General features: G+C 38.3%; 1 protein-coding gene across 1 annotated transcript in view; it reads left to right on the top strand.

Annotated features, from left to right (window-relative positions):
• Positions 1–21,521, top strand: part of garz (Sec7 domain-containing protein garz) — a 332,880-nt gene that overhangs the window by 245,885 nt on the left and 65,474 nt on the right. The window contains exon 28 of the mRNA XM_067136362.2: positions 14,608–14,805. Within this exon, the coding sequence (XP_066992463.2) occupies positions 14,608–14,805 (198 nt within the window). The remainder of the gene's footprint in view (positions 1–14,607; positions 14,806–21,521) is intronic.

Below are 21,521 nucleotides of genomic sequence, written 5' to 3'. Positions count from 1 at the left end.
ATGTCACTACTCCAAGAAAAACACCAACCAGATTAAAACAGAAGTTTAAATTAGGAATCCAAAGTTTAATCAGTTAGAAAATATTAGCAACCAAAGACAAATATCAAGGGGATTTCAAAGGAACTACTAGAAAATGCTTAAGACATACATGAAAAGCATGCCATGAAGCAGCTTAGACATGTTTTACAAATTAAGTTGGAAAGATATTTTACTGTGTGTTGAAGATAAAACCAAATAAAATAATAAGTGAGTTATTCCACCATTTCAATGCAAATTAAATAATGTTCATTAAATAAACATTTAATGGAACTAGTTTCGACCTGGTCATCTTCAGCCATATCGCGTGTAGAATAAAGTATTTGAAACATAATTGTTTTAAAGATGGTCTTAAAACATATAAGTTTGACACTATGAAAAATGATTTATAGAATTTCCTGAAAACACATTTGTTGTAAGAAATTAGTTCACTTAGCTGTATGAATATACAAGAAGAAGAAGTTTTAAAATATTCTTCGTAGTATTCAAAATTCACAGTCTTGATGAGATGTGGAAATGGCCATATATGCATCCCATTAAAAACCATTAAACCCAACACAGAACACATAGCTAAGATCCACAATCTAAAGAAAAAAGTCAAACACAATGACTTAATAATAACAAAAGCCGACAAAGGGAACACTTGATATAGATGTTGATTCCCATAGGGAATCTGAAATATTTGTCCTGAATGAGCAAATTTATAATACCAATATAAATGGTCCGTTATTGGACATTATAAATTTTCCAGCTAGCTCATTCTTGGTTGCCAGCGTTTCGCCCCCGTGTGCTAGGGTGGGCTCATCAGTTGGTACCTAGCACACCTACCAATACGCTGGCTAGTGCATACCGTGGAGGCCACTGCGTAGGCTAACTGGAGCCACCGGCAGTGCCAATGCACTAAGAGACTTTGTCTCATCACTAAAAATTGATGCCTGCTTGGCCATCAGATGATATAGATGTTGATTCCCATAGAGAATCTGAAATATTTGTCCTGAATGAGCAAATTTATAATACCAATATAAATGGTCCGTTATTGGACATTATAAATTTTCCAGCTAGCTCATTCTTGGTTGCCAGCGTTTCGCCCCCGTGTGCTAGGGTGGGCTCATCAGTTGGTACCTAGCACACCTACCAATACGCTGGCTAGTGCATACCGTGGAGGCCACTGCGTAGGCTAACTGGAGCCACCGGCAGTGCCAATGCACTAAGAGACTTTGTCTCATCACTAAAAATTGATGCCTGCTTGGCCATCAGATGATATAGATGTTGATTCCCATAGGGAATCTGAAATATTTGTCCTGAATGAGCAAATTTATAATACCAGTATAAATGGTCCGTTATTGGACATTATAAATTTTCCAGCTAGCTCATTCTTGGTTGCCAGCGTTTCGCCCCCGTGTGCTAGGGTGGGCTCGTCAGTTGGTACCTAGCACACCTACCAATACGCTGGCTAGTGCATACCGTGGAGGCCACTGCGTAGGCTAACTGGAGCCACCGGCAGTGCCAATGCACTAAGAGACTTTGTCTCATCACTAAAAATTGATGCCTGCTTGGCCATCAGATGATATAGATGTTGATTCCCATAGGGAATCTGAAATATTTGTCCTGAATGAGCAAATTTATAATACCATTATAAATGGTCCGTTATTGGACATTATAAATTTTCCAGCTAGCTCATTCTTGGTTGCCAGCGTTTCGCCCCCGTGTGCTAGGGTGGGCTCATCAGTTGGTACCTAGCACACCTACCAATACGCTGGCTAGTGCATACCGTGGAGGCCACTGCGTAGGCTAACTGGAGCCACCGGCAGTGCCAATGCACTAAGAGACTTTGTCTCATCACTAAAAATTGATGCCTGCTTGGCCATCAGATGATATAGATGTTGATTCCCATAGGGAATCTGAAATATTTGTCCTGAATGAGCAAATTTATAATACCAATATAAATGGTCCGTTATTGGACATTATAAATTTTCCAGCTAGCTCATTCTTGGTTGCCAGCGTTTCGCCCCCGTGTGCTAGGGTGGGCTCATCAGTTGGTACCTAGCACACCTACCAATACGCTGGCTAGTGCATACCGTGGAGGCCACTGCATAGGCTAACTGGAGCCACCGGCAGTGCCAATGCACTAAGAGACTTTGTCTCATCACTAAAAATTGATGCCTGCTTGGCCATCAGATGATATAGATGTTGATTCCCATAGGGAATCTGAAATATTTGTCCTGAATGAGCAAATTTATAATACCAATATAAATGGTCCGTTATTGGACATTATAAATTTTCCAGCTAGCTCATTCTTGGTTGCCAGCGCTTCGCCCCCGTGTGCTAGGGTGGGCTCATCAGTTGGTACCTAGCACACCTACCAATACGCTGGCTAGTGCATACCGTGGAGGCCACTGCGTAGGCTAACTGGAGCCACCGGCAGTGCCAATGCACTAAGAGACTTTGTCTCATCACTAAAAATTGATGCCTGCTTGGCCATCAGATGATATAGATGTTGATTTCCATAGGGAATCTGAAATATTTGTCCTGAATGAGCAAATTTATAATACGGTATGCACTAGCCAGCGTATTGGTAGGTGTGCTAGGTACCAACTGATGAGCCCACCCTAGCACACGGGGGCGAAACGCTGGCAACCAAGAATGAGCTAGCTGGAAAATTTATAATGTCCAATAACGGACCATTTATATTGGTATTATAAATTTGCTCATTCAGGACAAATATTTCAGATTCCCTATGGGAATCAACATCTATATCATCTGATGGCCAAGCAGGCATCAATTTTTAGTGATGAGACAAAGTCTCTTAGTGCATTGGCACTGCCGGTGGCTCCAGTTAGCCTACGCAGTGGCCTCCACGGTATGCACTAGCCAGCGTATTGGTAGGTGTGCTAGGTACCAACTGATGAGCCCACCCTAGCACACGGGGGCGAAACGCTGGCAACCAAGAATGAGCTAGCTGGAAAATGTATAATGTCCAATAACGGACCATTTATATTGGTATTATAAAGGGAACACTACCATAATCGTGGACAAAAGTGACTATATCAATAAAGCACAAACTTTTTTTACAGAAAACAACTTCAAAACCTCTAAAAAAGATCCAACTAATAAAATACAGAGAGACCTAAAAATCATAATTAAGAAAGTTTCGTTCTTGTTTAATGACCTTGAAAAATACAAAATGATTGTTATGAATCTGAAACTTCCCACAGCAAAAGCGCTACCCAAGATCCATAAAACAGACATCCCCATAAGACCCATCATCAATTTCAGAAATAGTCCGACCTATGAGATATCTTGGTTCATTCACAAATTCCTCAAATCACACTATCATTTTCAAGCTAATACATCAGTAAAGAATTCCATAGAATTTTGCAACAAAGTTAAACACCACACTCTTAATTCTTGATATTACTAACATGTATGGTATGCTAATGTGCCCATTAACAACACAATACAATTGATCAAGAACAATCTTTCCAAATTCAGCAATTTAAGTATAGGCGAAATAGATGAATTTATTCGGATTCTGACGTTTACATTGAATAACAATTTCTTCACTTTCAATAATGTCATTTACCAACAGATAGGTCTTCTCATGGGGTCACCAGCTTCGGGGATCCTTGCGGGTATTTACATTGATCATTTAGAACATTCTCACATCACTGGTAAGATAAACTGCATTCAACACTGGACACGCTTTGTAGGTAACACGTTTCTTATTTTAGACTCCTGTGTTACTAACAGCAACACAGTCTTGATTTTCTCAACTCCATTGACCCACATATAAAATTCACCATAGTCAGAAAACAATAAAACCCTCAACTACCTGGACTTAACCATTATGCGCAACTGTAACAACACTTTATCCTTTAATATATATAAGAAACCCACCCACACCATCAATACCATCCAACAAACTTCTGTGCACCCAGACATACACAAAAAAGCAGCTTACAATAGCATGGTACTCAGAGCATTAACTGTTCCTTTATCTCGCAAGAATTACAAAAAAGAAATTAATACTATTTACACTATTGCAGAACACAACGGTTTCAGTAGAACCTTCATCAGCAGAACAATCAGTAGATATAAGAGAAGACCCAATACTACCCTAGAAAAAGATTCCGCTCCTAAAGAAACGTTTTCCACATTCACTTTCAATAATAGAAGCATTTACCATTTATTTTTATTTATTTATTTATTTTTTTTTTTTTTTTTTTTTTTTTTTTTTTTTTTTTTTTTTTTTTGCTTTACGTCGCACCGACACAGATATGTCTTATGGCGACGATGGGATAGGAAAGGCCTAGGAATTGGAAGGAAACGGCCGTGGCCTTAATTAAGGTACAGCCCTGGCATTTGCCTGGTGTGAAAATGGGAAACCGCGGAAAACCATCTTCAGGGCTACCGACAATGGCTACCAAATTTCTAATATTTTTAAAAAACACGACATCAAAATAGCGTTTAGAACCTCCCACACTAACTCCAAACTCATTTTAATCCACACACTGTCAACAATAATAACATTAATAATAAATATTTCAACTCCAGAGTTTACAAATTAGAATGCCAATCCTGTAATTCCAGCTATGTGGGTCAAACAGGCCGCAATTTTATCACTAGATACGCCGAACATTGCAATGCTCTCAAATATAATAGTTCCTCAGCTATGAGTGAACATCATAAAGCATCCAGCCACGAATACACATCAATTGATAAAGATCTTAAGATCTTGCATTATGAGCAAAAAGGCACCTTACTCAATGTTCTCGAGAGCATCCACTTCGATTTAGATCAGTTTATGAACCCCTCTCACAATTTAAATGAAATCAACGAAAAAAAGAACATTCTACTTGAAACATTTTTTCCATATATTTGTCAGAACTTCTATAACAAAAACAAACCCCGCCTCCATCTCTCCAACTCACTAACACTCACCCCCTCTCCACCCCCCACCCTCTCCCCACCAGTCATGAACCACTCTTCCCTCTCCATCCTCGCAAACACAGCTGAGCCAATAATAGACTTGATCGTACGAACGAGACAGTTAACTTTGAGAAAGCCAGGCTGGTTCGAGAGGCAACCACCTTTTAAGAACCGTAAGTTTAACGTTTTCTTCACACCCATTTACACTTTTCACTTACCAGCCCAAGTTTCTCACACAACCTGGTCTTTACAGGTTGGAACTTCATTGACGGTTCCCACTATGGTCACTTACAGTTTACCATGCACCTGTTACTTCTCTAACACAGCTTCTCAATTTTGTCGCTGCTCTCCTGACCATTTAAAATAAGGCAAACACACCTAGCCAACATTGGAAATAATCTTCAAGAACGGGACCGCTAGACTGAGAAGAATTTGAGAATGCTGCTATTCTAAAATTGGTGCTTTTTCCCCATCACTTATCACATACATTTCACCTGGCACGTTGTCTCCTCTCAAACTTGGTTTCTCAAGCTTTTTCACTTCCCTCCTGGCCATTTGTGGGATGGTGTTTTCTACAAAGACAGACTGTCAGCTTGAATTTTCAACTCAGTGATTTCATCCTGTTTTTTGAAGTGTTACCTAACTAAAATTTCAGTCTTAGAGGTTCGCAACCTCACTATTAGCACTTATTGTTTTGTTTCCGTCTGTTATCTTTTATTTTATTTTGTTAGGTTTAGCACTTTTTTTTTTTTTGTTTCAATTGTGTTTTGTTCACTGAATTTGTCTTGGCGCGTTATTTATTGCTCCATCTAGTGATGTAAATATTCTATATTGTAATGTTTTTATTTCATCTGTCTCTTTTGTTTTTCATTTGTCATTCATTATGTTTTTAGCACATCTTTAGCTTATATTATGTAGATTACTTTTACCCCCCTCCCCTTATTTCACCGAAGATGGCTGAAACGATTCAAAACATGTTTGAATTTTATTGCTCCATCTAATGATATTAAAAATTAAATAATTGAAAAAGAGGTTCAACCTATTCAATACATAAGAGAAAGAAATGTAGTGATTACATTCTTATTTAATAGTAATTAGAAATGGGACCGGTTTCGACCCTAGTCCAGGTCATCGTCAGCCATTCAAAACATAAAAAACATGAAAAACAATGCATATGAAAAAGAAAAAGATTAAGTGAACTCTAGATCGGTATAAGATGAAATATAAATTGATGATGGGGGTAGAAATTGTGAGTCACTTAAAAGAAAAACAATACGTGATATTATGAATGGTAGTACGGCACACGCAATGATAGGTAAAGTCTCACAATGCTTATGAATAGTGGAGAACGGTCAAATGGATCAGTTTTTACACTCTGTCACATACAAAGTCACAACACTATCGAACAAAATATGAAGATCCATAAATATGTTGAAGTCGCAGACGAATAGATTTATAGAAGCAAACTGCCAGCTCCCGGTGATCAGCGCGGCACTTTCAAGGTCATGCGCTGTGGTCTCGAATGCCAAAGTAGAATGGCGTTCGAGACCATGTTGGCCTATTGATGAGAAATGGTTATGTTTTACTGCATTTATATGTTCATTGTAGCGGATGGTGAAGTTTCTGCCTGTACGTCCTATGTAACTTGTGTCACAGTTGTTACATTTGATACGGTAGACACCTGATTGGTTGTATTTATTTTTATTATTGACTGTTTTAGTGTTATGTATAATCTTGGTACTATTGTGTGTGGTTTTGAATGCTATTTTCATGTTGTGCTTCTTGAAAATATTAGTTACGGTATATATATATATATATGGGTGTTGTTAAAGGTAAATAGGGCATAGTCTTTTTTGGGTTTGGTTGTTTTTGCTAATTTAGTTTTAGGTTGTGATTTTATTTTGTGAATGATTTTGTTGACCATTTCTTTGCTGTATCCGTTATGTTTAGCTATGTCGTGGATTAACTTCATTGTCTAATGGCTGGAAACAAATCATGTACTAGCTGATGATGGCCGTTAAAGAGCCGAAACTGGTACTAGTTTAATCTATTTAAAATAAATTGTGTATTGATTGGTGGAAAAACACTTCTTATCTATACTTTGAATCTGTCAATACGAAAATGAAATTTATAAATAATAAAAATAAAAAAAATAGTACTTCCCTGTCGACTGAATCATACGCCCTCTTGAAGTCGACAAAAACCACTACAAGATCCTTTGAGAAATGATTCTCTAGTACACATTTCAGACTCCAGATTTGATCAACACATGATCCTCCCTTCCTAAATCCCGCTTGATACCCACCTAGTTGGTGATCCACTTGTTCCACAGGTCACTTCTGTAGTGCTTTAGACAGTGTCTTAATTGTTACAGGTGTGATGGAAATGCCGCAGTAGTTGTTACGATCTGCTCTATCATCTTTTCTTGTGTAGAGGATGAATGACAGCGTTTTTCCAGTCTTCAGGGATAACCTCTATTTCCCAGATCTTCTCCATATCTTGCCTTAAAATTGTGATTGCAATTTCTCCACTACTCTTCAGCATCTCTGCTGTGACAGAGTCTTCCCCTGCAGCTTTGTTGCTCTTTAAGCCTGTAACTATATCATGGAGTTCTTTTTTGTCAGGGGATATTGAGTTTCCATTCTGTTGCTTTGGATCTTCTTTTGGCTATTTATTTTTAGGTTTCTCACAGTTCAACAATTTCTCAAAATATGTAGCTAATATCTCACAATTTTCATTCTTATTCACAGCCAATTTTCAATCTTCCCATCAAAATCCCATGGTAGATGGTTGATATTCATTTATGTGCTCTTTAAAGGTCCTGTAAAAGGTTCTAGTATTGTTGTTCTTAAATTCCGTGTCAGTACTTCGGATTTCTTCAGATATTTGATTCCATTTGGCTTGCTGGCTTTGTATGTCTCAAATGTATCTTCTGTTTTATCTGCGTACCATGCTTTATAGGCTGCAGCTCTCCTATCAATTGCTACATCACAATCTGTGGTCCACCATCGATGTCTGCGAGTTCATCGCAATGATACAACGTCCTTAGCTATATTTGCCATATTCTCTCGAATATCTTCGCAAGTCTCCATTTTCTTCTCCCGCATATTTCTGAAAGTCGTGTTTCTCCTTGAAATTGCAACATGATCCAGTTGATATTCACCTAGGTCTTTCCGTGGAGTGCACCACGTTTTCATCTTCCTTGGCAGTCTTTTAAAGTACGTGGATATTAATTTAAGATCAAAAGTCTCACATACGTCAGTAAGTCTCTTCCTATTCGTATATGTTCTGGTGTGAGCTGGGTAACCCCCTATTATTTTTCGGAACTGACGTTCTTTCCCAACCTACGCGTTGAAATCACCCATCAGAATTTTGAAATGATTACCTGGCGTCTTTAGCAATTCATTCTCCAATTGATCCCAGAATATTTTCACCTTATCAGGAGTTTTTCTGTTGTCTTTGTTTATGGGGACATGTGCATTGAATAATGTGTGTCTCTTGTTTGCACATTTCGGTGTTAGAGGAGAAGAGAAGTCCGTTACGGAGTCCGTAACTCATTTGTTTACACAAATTGCTGTAACAAGTTGCTGCAGATTTCTTCCAATTTCCCGTCCAGGTTTACCCTTAAAGATTCTGTAATTTTCTGAATCAAACATATTAATATCAGTAAAATGTGTCTCTGGCACTGCTAGTATTAGGATGATGTTGTTGTTGTTGTTGTTGTTGTTGTTGTTATTATTATTATTATTATTATTATTATTATTATTATTATTATTATTATTATTATTATTATTATTATTGAAGAAATCAATTTTGGCCAACTATAGACCCAACTCGGTATGATTTCAGTTTTCTTCATCACCAGTATTCCTCATTCTCTTGCTTGCAGCTTATTTCTTTTTGTCCGTTTAATGTAGGGTTACCAACTGAAAATTTCCAAATGCAGGACATTGCTTAACAAAAAGCAGGACATTTAAGAAAAATGTCTGATAATTTCAATCGATAACAAAATTATACATATATTACACACAACTTTTTCAAAAGGAAATACCTTACTTAATGATCAGTCCTTGCTGCAGTTCATTTCCTTGAAGCTGTATTTTTCAACAGAACCTACTTTTGAAAGAAGACGCGAGTTATTTTCTTGAAGTACATATTTATAAAATTCTACCAACAAACTGTTCCTTTCCTTCGTCCATTGAGCATTTATGAATGAAAACACACGTTCAGTGGAGGCATTGCTGCCTGGTATGGCAAAGAAAAACGGGCAAATGTTCAATAGTTCAGAAAATACCTCAATGTTCTGGCACTTATTAAAAAAAACAGACCATTGTTTGTCTAGTGCTGTATCTTTATCCAAAGTTGAAGTTTTAGAATAAGCCCTTACGTTGCAGAACTGGTCGAATAATATTGAATCATCTATTTCTACACCTTTTGACTGTAAGTACTGAATACATGGTACAATATCATCAAAGCTGAGGTCTTTAATGTTTTGAAGTTTCAACCATTTGAAACACTTGGATAAATGGATGCATCCTATAGAGGAATTTAAGTACTCAGTGCAGGTTTCATAGAAACAAGATACATTATCCATAAACACTTTGCATTCCTTATCCAAACCATCTTCTGAAAATGTATTTAACATCTGTCTGACTTTAAGGGGAATGAATTGACCTTCAAGTCTGCCTTTCAATGAAGATTGGACAGATTCTAATAGTTCAAGTACATCTACAACTGAATTATGTTCTTTCTCAAGTGACAAAATGTTATAGTGAAAAATGTGCATGGTTGAGGAAAGAAGCAAAAGATAGAGCTCTGAAAAGTCATTTTCAAGGAGGTTTCTAATTGATGAAGGCACTGACTTCATACCCTGAGAAAGAAAGTAGGATTTCAGAGCTGGGAACAATTGCAGGATTCTTTCAACTGCTGGATACAATGTTATCCACCTAGTCTTAGAATGATTTAAAAGCTGCAGATAATTTACATCAACAAATTCACAAAAGTTTTTCAGTTCTTGAGTGTGCACTGCATATATATGAAAGAAGTTGAAATTTTCTTCACCACAGACTCAATATCAACAGGAAGAACATCAGCTCCATGTTGCAAACAGTTATGTAGAATGTGAGCAGGACATCCAACACCTACTATGTTTTCATTTAAGTTTTTTTTTGAGAGCAGAGAATCCATTCTTCCCTTCTCCGCGTGCAAGGCCTCCAAAATTAACATTGGCACTGTCTCCAGAAAATGCAATGCATCTAGAAGTAATTTTATGCTTTTTGAGATTATCTGAAATATAGGAGGAAATACATTCAGAACTTTCATTTGGACGTGCTTGTAAATCAAGAACTTTTATCTGAATGCCATTATTTTTGTAATCAAAGAATTGGATGACAATTGGAAACAACTTTAGTGTGCCATGATTGCTTGCATCTGTTCCTAGGCCAAAAAATGGAACTTTATTGTTAAGAGTTTCAATTATAATATCTGTCGAGTGAGGAGCAATAACATGATTTATTATGGCTTCTGTTTTTCTGTTTTAGTTCTTGCACAGGTCAGTTTTTGTGCTACTTCAGAACCTAACAACATACTCTTATTCAATTTAGCTGTGCAGTCCATTGATTTGTAGGACTGGTGATGGAAAACTGTATGAAATGACATTGTAGCTTCTGCGACTTGAACTTTTTTATCATCTGGTGAATATTTGGGAGTGACAAATGATAACATTGAACATGATATTGACCTAGGTCTCACCATGTTTTTGTGTTTTTCACTGTTAACGTGTCTTTCCAAGTCACCAACACCTTTGTATCCAACATTAACATAACTATCACACACTGCACATTTCGCTTCACACTTTCACTGCGTCCATGAGTAAAGCAAGGATACTTATGTTTTAGTTTATCCGAAAATTTACACTGTCTTTTTTTCGATTCACTCCTTTCAGGTTGCAAAGATGACATACTGGTACGTAATAGGATGCAATGAGATTAATATTTCACTCCACTCACTGCATACTCTCACTATAATTTATGGCGACAACCAGATAACTAAACACGATAACTGCAAATCATATGGCAAGCACATGTGAACTGTAGCTCTTGACACTTCCGGTTTCTCTCAACATAAACGTGGAAATGAAGCGCGTTGATTGGTTGATCGATGCCTGGACTTCAAGTTCAATATATCGAATATTAGTATTACTTATTTCCACCCTCAGAAGTAGCGCCCTGAGCACATGGAGTTGATGTACGATACAATAACATGCTGTCTTCAGCCTAAAACCTAAGTGAGCAATCTTGTAACGAAAAATGCCAGGCAATGTCGATAAATTAGAAATGCCGGCTGGACATAACCAAAATGGTTGAAAAGCAGGACATGTCCAGCAAAAGCTGGACGGTTTGTAACCCTAGTTTAATGTTGTTTCTTCTCTGTCCCTGTTTCTGATTCCTGGAACCCCTCAGATCTTTGTATCTTGTTTCTGAATGTGGTTCTGTTGTGGATGTCTTGTTCCATGATGTTAATTTCTTGTAGGTCGCTCTTGGAGTTAATAAACCATTTTTCATATGTGTTTCTATTAGACTTATAAAAATGGTTGTACATTTTTTTAGTGAGCCTGTCGCCATTCATTCTTGGAATGTATGTGAAGAATTTAATCCTTAGTTTTTTAATGATACCTGATATCCTGCTGCATGTTTTGTACAGTTCTTTGTTGCTGCATAATTGCGTTTGCTGTTCTTATGTCGTCATCCATTACTATTGTAAACAGGATTGGCGATAGAACACTTCCCTGTCTCAGCCCATTAGTTATTTTGAACCAACTTGTCCTGCCAACTTGTGTTTGCACACAGCTACAACATTCCTCGTACATTGACATTGCCCAAACTTTAGTCCTGGGGACACTGTCATATGCCTTTTCAGTGTCAATGAATGTCAACACCATATCATTCCCATACTCCCATTGCTTTTCCATTAGTTGTCTCATAAATGAAAATGGGCTCTATTGTTGACCTTCCACTTCTGAAACCAAACTGATTTTCCTGTATCTGATTTTCAACTCTCAACCTAATCGTACTTTCCAGTATCTTTTCCATTATCTTAGCAGCATGGAATATTAGAGTAATTCCCCTGTAGTTCTTCAATACTTTATCACGTTTCTTGAAAATTGGAATGATTATCATTCCTTTTTGTCAGTCCTCAGGGACCTCCTTATTCTCCCAGACAATCCTGAGAACCCGATATGTCCACTGCAGGCTACAGCTCCAGCTGCCTTTATCATCTTCACTGAAATTTCATCTTTTCCAGCAGTTTTTCCGTTCTTCATTTTTCTTACTGCCATTTCAATTTCATTCATTGTAATTTCTTTATCCATTTCTTCATCAACTAATTGCCTTGCCTGGTGGTCCATTGAATGACTGTCATTAGTTCTCCTGTTCAGCAGCTTCTGAAAATACTCTCTCCATCTATTTCTTATTTCTTCTGGCTTTGTTAATATGCAGTCATCATCCTTCACAAATCTGGTGTTTACTTGATCTTTCTTTTTGCTTCTTAAGATACCATGCAGTGATTTCTTGCTGCCCTGCATAACATCTCTCAATTTCTGTGTGAATAAGGCCCAGCTTTTCCTCTTTTCTTCCTCCACTACTTTCTTTGATCGAATTCTTTGCCTCCACATATTTTTTTCTACTTTCTTCAGTCTTAGATGTTTTCCATGCTTTCCATGCCATTTTCTTTTTCCTTCACTTTAATCTTTACCCTATCATTCCACCAGTGTGTCTCTTTGTCTTTTACATTTCCTGATGTTCTACCACATACCTTTTCTGCTTCCTTAAATCTTTTCCATTCATCTTCAACATTCCCCATCTCCGTCCTGGGCACCAAGGGTATTATTTCCCTTTGAAATTCTTCTTGTATGCTTTTCTCCTTCAACTTCCATACTTCAATTCTTTTCTCTCTTTTTAATGGGGATTTTTCAATCTTTCCCACTTTAAATTTTCCTATCACAACTCTATAATCTCCACCAAAGGCTTCTTCAGGCATGGCTGTAACATCTAAAAGGTTCTTCTGGTGTTCTTTCTCTGTGATTATATAATCAATCATGGTCTTTGTCTCTATCTCCAACCATACCTTGTAATCTTCTGACTGTTCTTCCTAAACCAGGTGATTCCAACAATCATTTGGTTCCTCATGCAAAACTCCACCAACAACTTGCCTTCTGGATTTACCTTTCCATATCCAAAGGGCCCTACAATATCTTCCTTTCCTTCGTCTTGGTCTTTTCCTTGGTCTTGGTCCAACTTGTGCATTTAGATCTCCCATCAGTAGCACTTCCTTATCTTCTATCTGTCTCTCCACTTCCTCTAAAAAGTCCTCTAGATGTTCATCTGTGCAACCCGTTTGTGGGGCATACAACTGAAATAGATCTTTCATGCCATTTTCAAACTGGAGTCTCATCACCATCATCCTATCGCTGATGCATTTTGTATATTCCACATATTCTCGGATTTATTTTCTGAGTATGATGGCCACTCCGTTTTTTGCTTCAGGTCCTCTGCTGTAATACAGCTTGTCCTTCTTTCACAGGAATCTCTCCAGTACCCCTCTTCTTGGTCTCACACAGTCCAAGTATGGCTATATCTTTTTCTTTCATGAAGTCAACCAGTTCTTCTGTCTTTCCTGTCAGTGTCAGGACATTTACTGTTGCAGTCATGATGTAGTTTGGTGCTGGTTGCCCATTTCTCACAGTTCCCCCAGCACCCGAAGAGCTGTGCATCGCTTTTAGCATAGGAGGCCCTAACCTTTTCCGAGGCACCATATCTGCTTTGTCCATATAGGCTATTGTTATGATGGGCTCGCTACACCCAAAGGCATTTTATATCTACTGCCAGGTTCAAAATTAGGCCACCCCTAACATGGAGACAAACGCCTTTCATAGCCGCCCCTCTGGCATTGCCCCTTCTGCCATCTCCACCGTACCAAAGTCCACCTTCTCCGTCATAGATGCCGTTGAGGTCGTCACTCGGAACCCTGAGCTGGGACCCATACCAGATATTACACACCAGGTCAGTGTGCTCTGGGACTCTCATAGGCAGGGACACCACTCCCTGGGTAGGGCTGCCTCCGAAGAGGGTCCCTACCTGCTACCATATAAATTACTAAAACTAATTTGATATGGACATAAAGACCTCACAATGTAAAGTATATAGAAATTTACCTTAAGGTTTTTCTGTAAACAAGGTGATGGTCTATCATCATTGCTATTTAATGGCATTGCAGCAAATCAGAAGCTCAGTCATTGGGATCAAGCATGATAGGAGCTACAATTAATACCCTTGCTCTTGCTGATAATGTAGGATAATTACTGAAGAACTAGAAAAGTTAGCAATTAAATTAATAAAAGAAACAAGAGTACATAAGCTACCACAGAAACGCTGAAATCCTCCACATAGGGTTAGATGTTAGACTGGGCTTAATCCATGTGCAGTGCTGATCCAAGTAATTGGGAGGAAGGCTAGGAGGAGGAAGAAGAAGAAGTAGATTTTTACCTCTTTTAGCTAGCTTTTTCTTACCTGAGTATTTATGAGTAAACAAATTACTTCTTCTGGAACAGGCTACATGTATTCTAACTTTATCCAACTGTTGTAGGTCCGTATGAGTGCTATAACATACCTGCAGAGAGCTCTACTAGTCCACGATCTGCAGACACTCACTGCTCCAGAGTGGGAATCTTGCTTCAATAAGGTTCTCTTTCCACTGCTTGCTAAGCTTTTGGAGCCCATCAATCCTCAAGACATAATGGGACTGGAGGAGACTAGGATGAGAGCAGCAACAGTTCTATCCAAGGTATAGAGCATTTCATTGTAGAAACAGATAGATACACTAAGAAATAGAGTGTATTGAATGGTATCACCTCAATTCTGTCATCAAATTCCAGAAAAGGTTTTAAATGTTCTTATATATCCATTGTCACTGCACATTTTCTTAATTATGTTACTAACAGTCAGCTGTGCAATAACTTTTGTTGTTATCTTCCTAGAACTTTGCAGGTTGGCCTTTATTTAAAAACTTTGGTGATAGTGGAAAATTAGAGAGCTTATTGGAAGCACCATACGAAGTGAAAATCTTTGATTCCACTTTTTCCATTTTGATTCCACTCCATTCAGATGAGGATTAGTAATCTATTGTACATTGCGCTCATTTTATGAGAAAACTTGCGCATTAATCAGCTGTCAGCCAACGTCTGCTCTCTAGGGTTGGCAGACTGGAACAGTCAGTTGTACCAGAACATTAGGAGCTTTCTCTGCAGAGAAGAAATTCTGCAAGTTGCTTTACGTTGCACCGACACAGATAGGTCTTATTGCGACGATGGGACAAGAAAGGGCTAAGAGTGGGAAGGAAGCGGCTGTGACCTTAATTAAGGTACAGCCCCAGCATTTGCTTGGTGTGAAAATGGGAAACCACGGAAAACCATCTTCAGGGCTGCCGACAGTGGGGTTCAAACCCACTATCTCCTGAATACCGGATACTGGCCGCACTTAAGCAACTGCAGCTATCGAGCTCGATCATTAGGAGCTTGAGGTGGAGTGTTTCGGTATAGTGTTCTGGTGCACGGGACACGGGACTGTAACTGCGCAGTAGAGAGAACTTTGTGAGGAAAGATGACATGCTCCGCGTCAGCAGGAATGTGCTGGTGTACCGGTCGTGCTGTGTGTAGTTACGGCCAACGTAATGCTGCACGGAAGGTGAAGGAACAGTCAGAACACTGAAATTCGCGCCCAATAACGTTTAAAGGCTGGTTTTAGGTGAAGATTTTTTCTGTCAATATGAAATACATATAATACAGTTACAATTGCAGTACAGGTGTTTCAAAGTAACTAATCCAAGGATATTTTCACTGGTTGAATATATCAGCCTATATTGTGAGTAATTAGGGCCAGGATAAAACTTCACAGGACATGAAAAACTGATAAAGATGTTGATTCCCAGAGGGAACCTGAAATACTTGTTTCAAATGAGTAAATTTATAACAAAGGTAAAAATTAAATCGAAACAGACTTTCAACCTATTAGGTCGTGTAACGTACATTTACTACGTGTTGAAGAGATAAGTACAGAGGAAAAATGGCCAACCAGACACCAGTGGGATCCGAACCCACAACCTCCCGGTTTTGCATCGGTTGCTCTACCAATTGAGCTATGGTGGCCTAGGCCATCTTTGTTCTGTTGGAAAGGATCTGAGCTACAGGGCTGGTACTACTACCATCACACTGTGGAGTGTGTTTAAGTTGCCCGTTGAGGGCCAAGTCAATGAATATTGAATTTTCACGACCGCATTGTAATCGAAACCGACTTTCAGCCTATTTGTCGTGTAACGTACACCACTGGTGTCTGGTTGGCCATTTTTGTTCTGTACTTATCGTCTCTTCAACACGTACTAAATGTACGTTACGCGACCTAATAGGTTGAAAGTCGGTTTCGATTACAATGCGGTCGTGAAAAATTCAATATTCATCATAAAAATTAAACACTATATTCAAGTGAAACAAGAGATTAAAAATAAAACTATACAAGCAGAACACGAAAATAAAAATTGTGTGATGTTTAAGTTTCAAATATGTCGTCATTGTGCCGGTTGAAGATCCCTTTGCAGACAAAATAGAAGAAAATAAATTGTATTTCACTCTGTCCAGTTTTATTCTAGTAAAAAAGTCGTAAATAGGACTCCGGTGTGACATTATTCAAAGTTTACAGTCTTTCGTGCGGTATGTATTACTAGGTTTCAATGAAAACACTCTTACAAAACAGAACACATTAAGTTATCCGCATGTGCCAAGGCCCAGTTGCCGGTGCAACGGAGCTGACTGAACAAAGAAAAAGAAAATTTAAAAAATAAATCTCACATACAAGACCCCCCCAACATAATTCGTCAGAGAATAACAACTATTCCACTTCGAAGCGGATACAAGCCTTACTGCAGCTCTGATGACATCACATAAATTTGTGAATAGTTTCATCCGTACAACCCACACAATGAATACACGCATAATATTGCATAATATGATAATACAACACCCATATCTCTTTTCTCTATGGAGTCGAGTATGATATGAGCGAGTTTTCACGGAATTAATGAGATGAAACGAATGACGTTATATGAGTAACTAAAATCGACTACCGGTATATTTACTTTATATGTAGGCCTAAAAGTCGTGTTCACCATTTGTCTTTTTACATTTAGAAATACTGCCTTCCGATGAAAATAGCCAGTATAACTCAAATACATTCATAAGTTTGTTAAAGAATAGTGTAGGATAATTAATGAACGTAAGTTTTCATGGCTCATTGTATTAACATAAAGAAATGAATGAACTGGATTAAAGCCACTATATATATATTTATTAATAATAAAGCCAAGTTTTCAGCCAAATTGCATTGGATTTCATCAGGGCATGTGAAGTTTTGCCTCCGACAGTGAGCAAAGAATATTTCTTTATGTTAATAGTGTAGAATGTTTACGTGCAAATTTATAGCTCTTTATAGTCTAGAAACCATGTGTTCACTGCACAAAATTTGAGGTTATCAGATATTGGAGGGCCCCACCCCCTGCTACTTTTTTTGGCTGTGAAACTGGGGGAAAAGGGGGTCTAATACGTGAGAAAATACAGTATTTCCAATTAGATCATAGCTGAATGTGACCCATTATATGTAGGGTCGAAACTAGTACCAATTATACAGGATACTATATTAAGCTCTCTTCTCTCTTCTCCCACTCTCTTCAGCACTTGCCTGTTTGTTATTCTATCTTCCCAGCTCACTCCTTCTATTCTCCAAATCCACATCTCAAATGTGTGTATTCTTCTCCGTTCTTTCCTCAGTATCCATGTTTCTGCACCATAGTTACAATACCACCAAGGTATTTAAACTTATCCATCTGCTCAGTAGTTTCTCCTATCTTGATTATAACTTAAAGCCTTTATCTCCAAGTATCATGAATTTTGTATTCTTTTGTTTGTGCTTGTTCCATACTCTTCGCACTTGTTTAATTCTCGAAGCATTTTGTAGAGGGTCTTAGTGTTCTCAGCTGTTACAGTCATATCATCAGCGAACCGGGTGCATTCAATTATCTTGCTTCCAGTGTTGACTAATCTCTCTCTATTTAAACTTTTGCAAATGATTTCTTCCAAGTAAAGGTTAAACGGAGTAGGTGATAAGCAGCAGCCTTGTCTTAACTCCTATCCCTAGTCAGATTTCTTTTGTTAATTCTCTTCCTATTCTTACTCTTATTTGATTGTGATACAATTCCTTGAAAGAGTCTCCTCTCTCTGTCTCTCCCTCTCTCTTCAAGTCAATGCTTTTTAAGTATTTTCATGAGCTTATCCCACTTTACTCCGTTGAATGCTTTCCCTAACTCTATAAAGATTGCATATATAGTAGAACCCCTATTTAGCATTTTTAGAGGGACCTGATTTTTTAAACCTTAAATGGGGGTTTACCTTAAATCGAGGTTACAGTAGAAAGCACACCATTTCCTGAAATCTTTGCCTATATTACCGTATTTTCTCACATAATTAATGCACTTTTTTTTTTTACAAAAAATACAAGTGAAAACTTCAGATGTGTAAATTATTCAAGGAATTAAAATATTTAAAATTCATTTACATTTAAAAGATACATCAAATGTACACACAATTGGTTCAACTCATTTTCGGTTATCGTCGTTTGGCATAAAATTCCAGTGTGAGATTCTTTCTGAAAAGTCAAAAATATTCTTCCTGTTATGAGCTGGAAACAAGACCTGAAGTGAAATAAACATGAACTAATAAAATTACAATTCATTTAAGTACATAATAATGACATGCCGGCAAAAAAGAAAACTGTCCAGCACGAGAAGGGCCGGGCATCAAAGGAAGGACCCTGCTATATTTTCCCTAACCGTTCATATTCAATCTTGTATGAGTGACATGTCCGTCCACCCTTTTGCTTGGATACAAACATGAATCCCTTGCGGAAATTGTACTTTAGGCATTGCTTTTCGTTTTAGAACAACGTAAGGTGCGTGCTTTCTGCCATCACCTGTTACAGCAAGTATTGCAGTACATCATTGTTCGCTTCCGGTAGTTTATACGATAACACTCGATGTCCCCTTCTTATCGATTGTTCGACTTTGTGGCATATGGAGCTGATTGGCGTCTGACCTGCAGTTCCTATTTAGGAGCTTCACGTTATGCTTCTCAATGACAAAGCGATGAAAATCAATTACTTTTTGGTTGAATGTTGTTCTTCGTCGAAGAGAAAGTCCATTTCTCTTCATAAAATTAATCATCCCACCTTGGCTAACCTTCAAATCTGAGTCACTGATTCCATGTGCAACAGCTATTTCTCGTCCTTTAAAATACAGCATTTCGTGAGAAACGGTATATCCATGCTTAATGAAATCATGTATTCAAGTAGATCCTCTACTTTTGGAAACTTGCCACGTTTTGGTCCGTGAAATGCTTGGCGAGACTTCTTGGTCACTTGAAGTACACTTCTCTGTTACCGCAGTAGCACACATTGCATTCAGACACTGAATACTTGTAGTCTGCTGCCCTATGCCCGTATGTTTCGGCGTAACTGATCACCGCAAGTTTATATGATGCAGTATTACTCAAAGTCTTGCTCACTGTGGACTAACAAACGATTCTGAGATCACAGAAAATGGATGTCCCGTTACCGAAACACTCGAAAAATACATTTGTACCCGACTGGAATAGAGCGTCCACTAGTCACTTCTGCGCTGATTCTCTCACTGAACTACTGCAGTGGTATTTCCTACCGGCTGATAACAGCACGTTGCCCAGTATTTGGAATGCCCAGATTTGCAGTAGGAAGGCTGCTACCTGAATAGTTGACATCTTTATTTCGAAACACATCCAGAGCCTACGTTATGGATGTTCGAAGAAGTGGGTGCTTCAAATACGTGAACACTTCTTTTTGTCCACTGTGGACCCAAAAATATTGGGATTCATAAATTATGCAAGGGTGTTAATTATGCGAGAAAATACGGTAACATAAATTGCACCATCACATATTACAGATCAGATGTAAGGCTTTTCAGGCGTTTGCTCTGTTAACCCTCCGTTAAACGCGCGCTCTATTGTAACACCACTACACGCGCGCGGACTGACAGTCCGCGATTGTTTGTAAGCTTCCATTCCTTTCATATCAATTCTTTTTTCAATAATTCCTTATTTCTCTCTTTTTTCAATCTGCCTTGCATCGTAATTACTTTATTTTGATTGTATTTATATTGATAAATGTATATATAATCTACATTTACAAGAACATTTCAGTCCTTTAGGATAAATTAGAAGTTATCAACTGCAAATCACGGGACTTAGCAAAACTAATTGTAAATTAACAATAATTGGTTATTAATTTACTCCTTGAATGAAATTATAATCGTTACATTCTATTAATTGACGTATATCGCACGGAAGAAGTCACGACGTCGTAATGTCCTTGCCATGGAGTAAGTGCATTTCATACTTCGTGTCGTCATAGAAGGTAATTATTGAGGGTTTTGATCCATCTGAATCGTCATCAATAGAATGGTCTTCATGAAAAGTAGATAGAACTAATACAACGTTGTCTTTCCTTGACTTGTATGGCACAAGAGTATATATAGCCATTTGTGCATGTTAAGATTTCTTGTAGCATTTCGTCGGTAAAGAACAATTGCAGAGCTTCAACTGGCGTCTCAGTATTCATGGCAACTCCTAATACTCCAGGCAAGCGTTTTATAATGTTATGTTCAGGTTGCCCGACCCTTCTATTGCAGGGCGATGATTCCACTCGGCCCCGTCCTTTCCAACATATATTCCATGCTGTTCACATTCAGTCACGTCCTCTTCGTACGTGGACTGTTTGCTCTCAGAATTATGATCACTATCGTTTACGATGTCCCGATCACTATCATAATTTGCACCAACTTCATCGTCATCCAATGACTGCTCGATTTGATCTATAACTCTCGGGATAAATCGCACCATGTGAAAAGAGGACGCAAAATAATTATTCTTAGCTCATTTTTAAATATCGTGTTTATCCCACTGTAAATAATCACAAGTAGAATATATATCAAAATGAGCCCACTACTACACTTGTAGGTAATAAAAGTATATAATTTTATAATAAATAATAACGGAAGAATGGACGACTTACGAAAAGAGTGAGTAAGATTAACAACTCACCAATACACGCCTGCGGACTCAGACTCCGCAAGTCTGCAGTTGACAATATAAACTTCCGTAATCAACAGCTCGGCGATTACTCAGACATTCTCATGCCGTCACGGCCTTTGTATTGTTGCAGAAGGAAGCTACAAGAAGGCAGCCCGTTCTGCCTTGCATTTTCGGCCTATGATACCAAAGAATAATAAAGTGCGGACTCTCATTCCGCGGCGCGTGTAACGGAGGGTTAACCAGCGTTTCGGCTTAGGTCTGACACTAGACTCATCAGAGTGGGATGTGTCAGACTTTCATCGAGAAAACTGTCACTGACATCGCTTTCCTCCAAAAA

This window comes from Anabrus simplex, chromosome 1 (assembly GCF_040414725.1).
Source record: "Anabrus simplex isolate iqAnaSimp1 chromosome 1, ASM4041472v1, whole genome shotgun sequence".
In the NCBI taxonomy this organism is placed as follows: Eukaryota; Metazoa; Arthropoda; class Insecta; order Orthoptera; family Tettigoniidae; genus Anabrus; species Anabrus simplex.
This window is presented reverse-complemented; position numbering and strand designations above follow the sequence as displayed.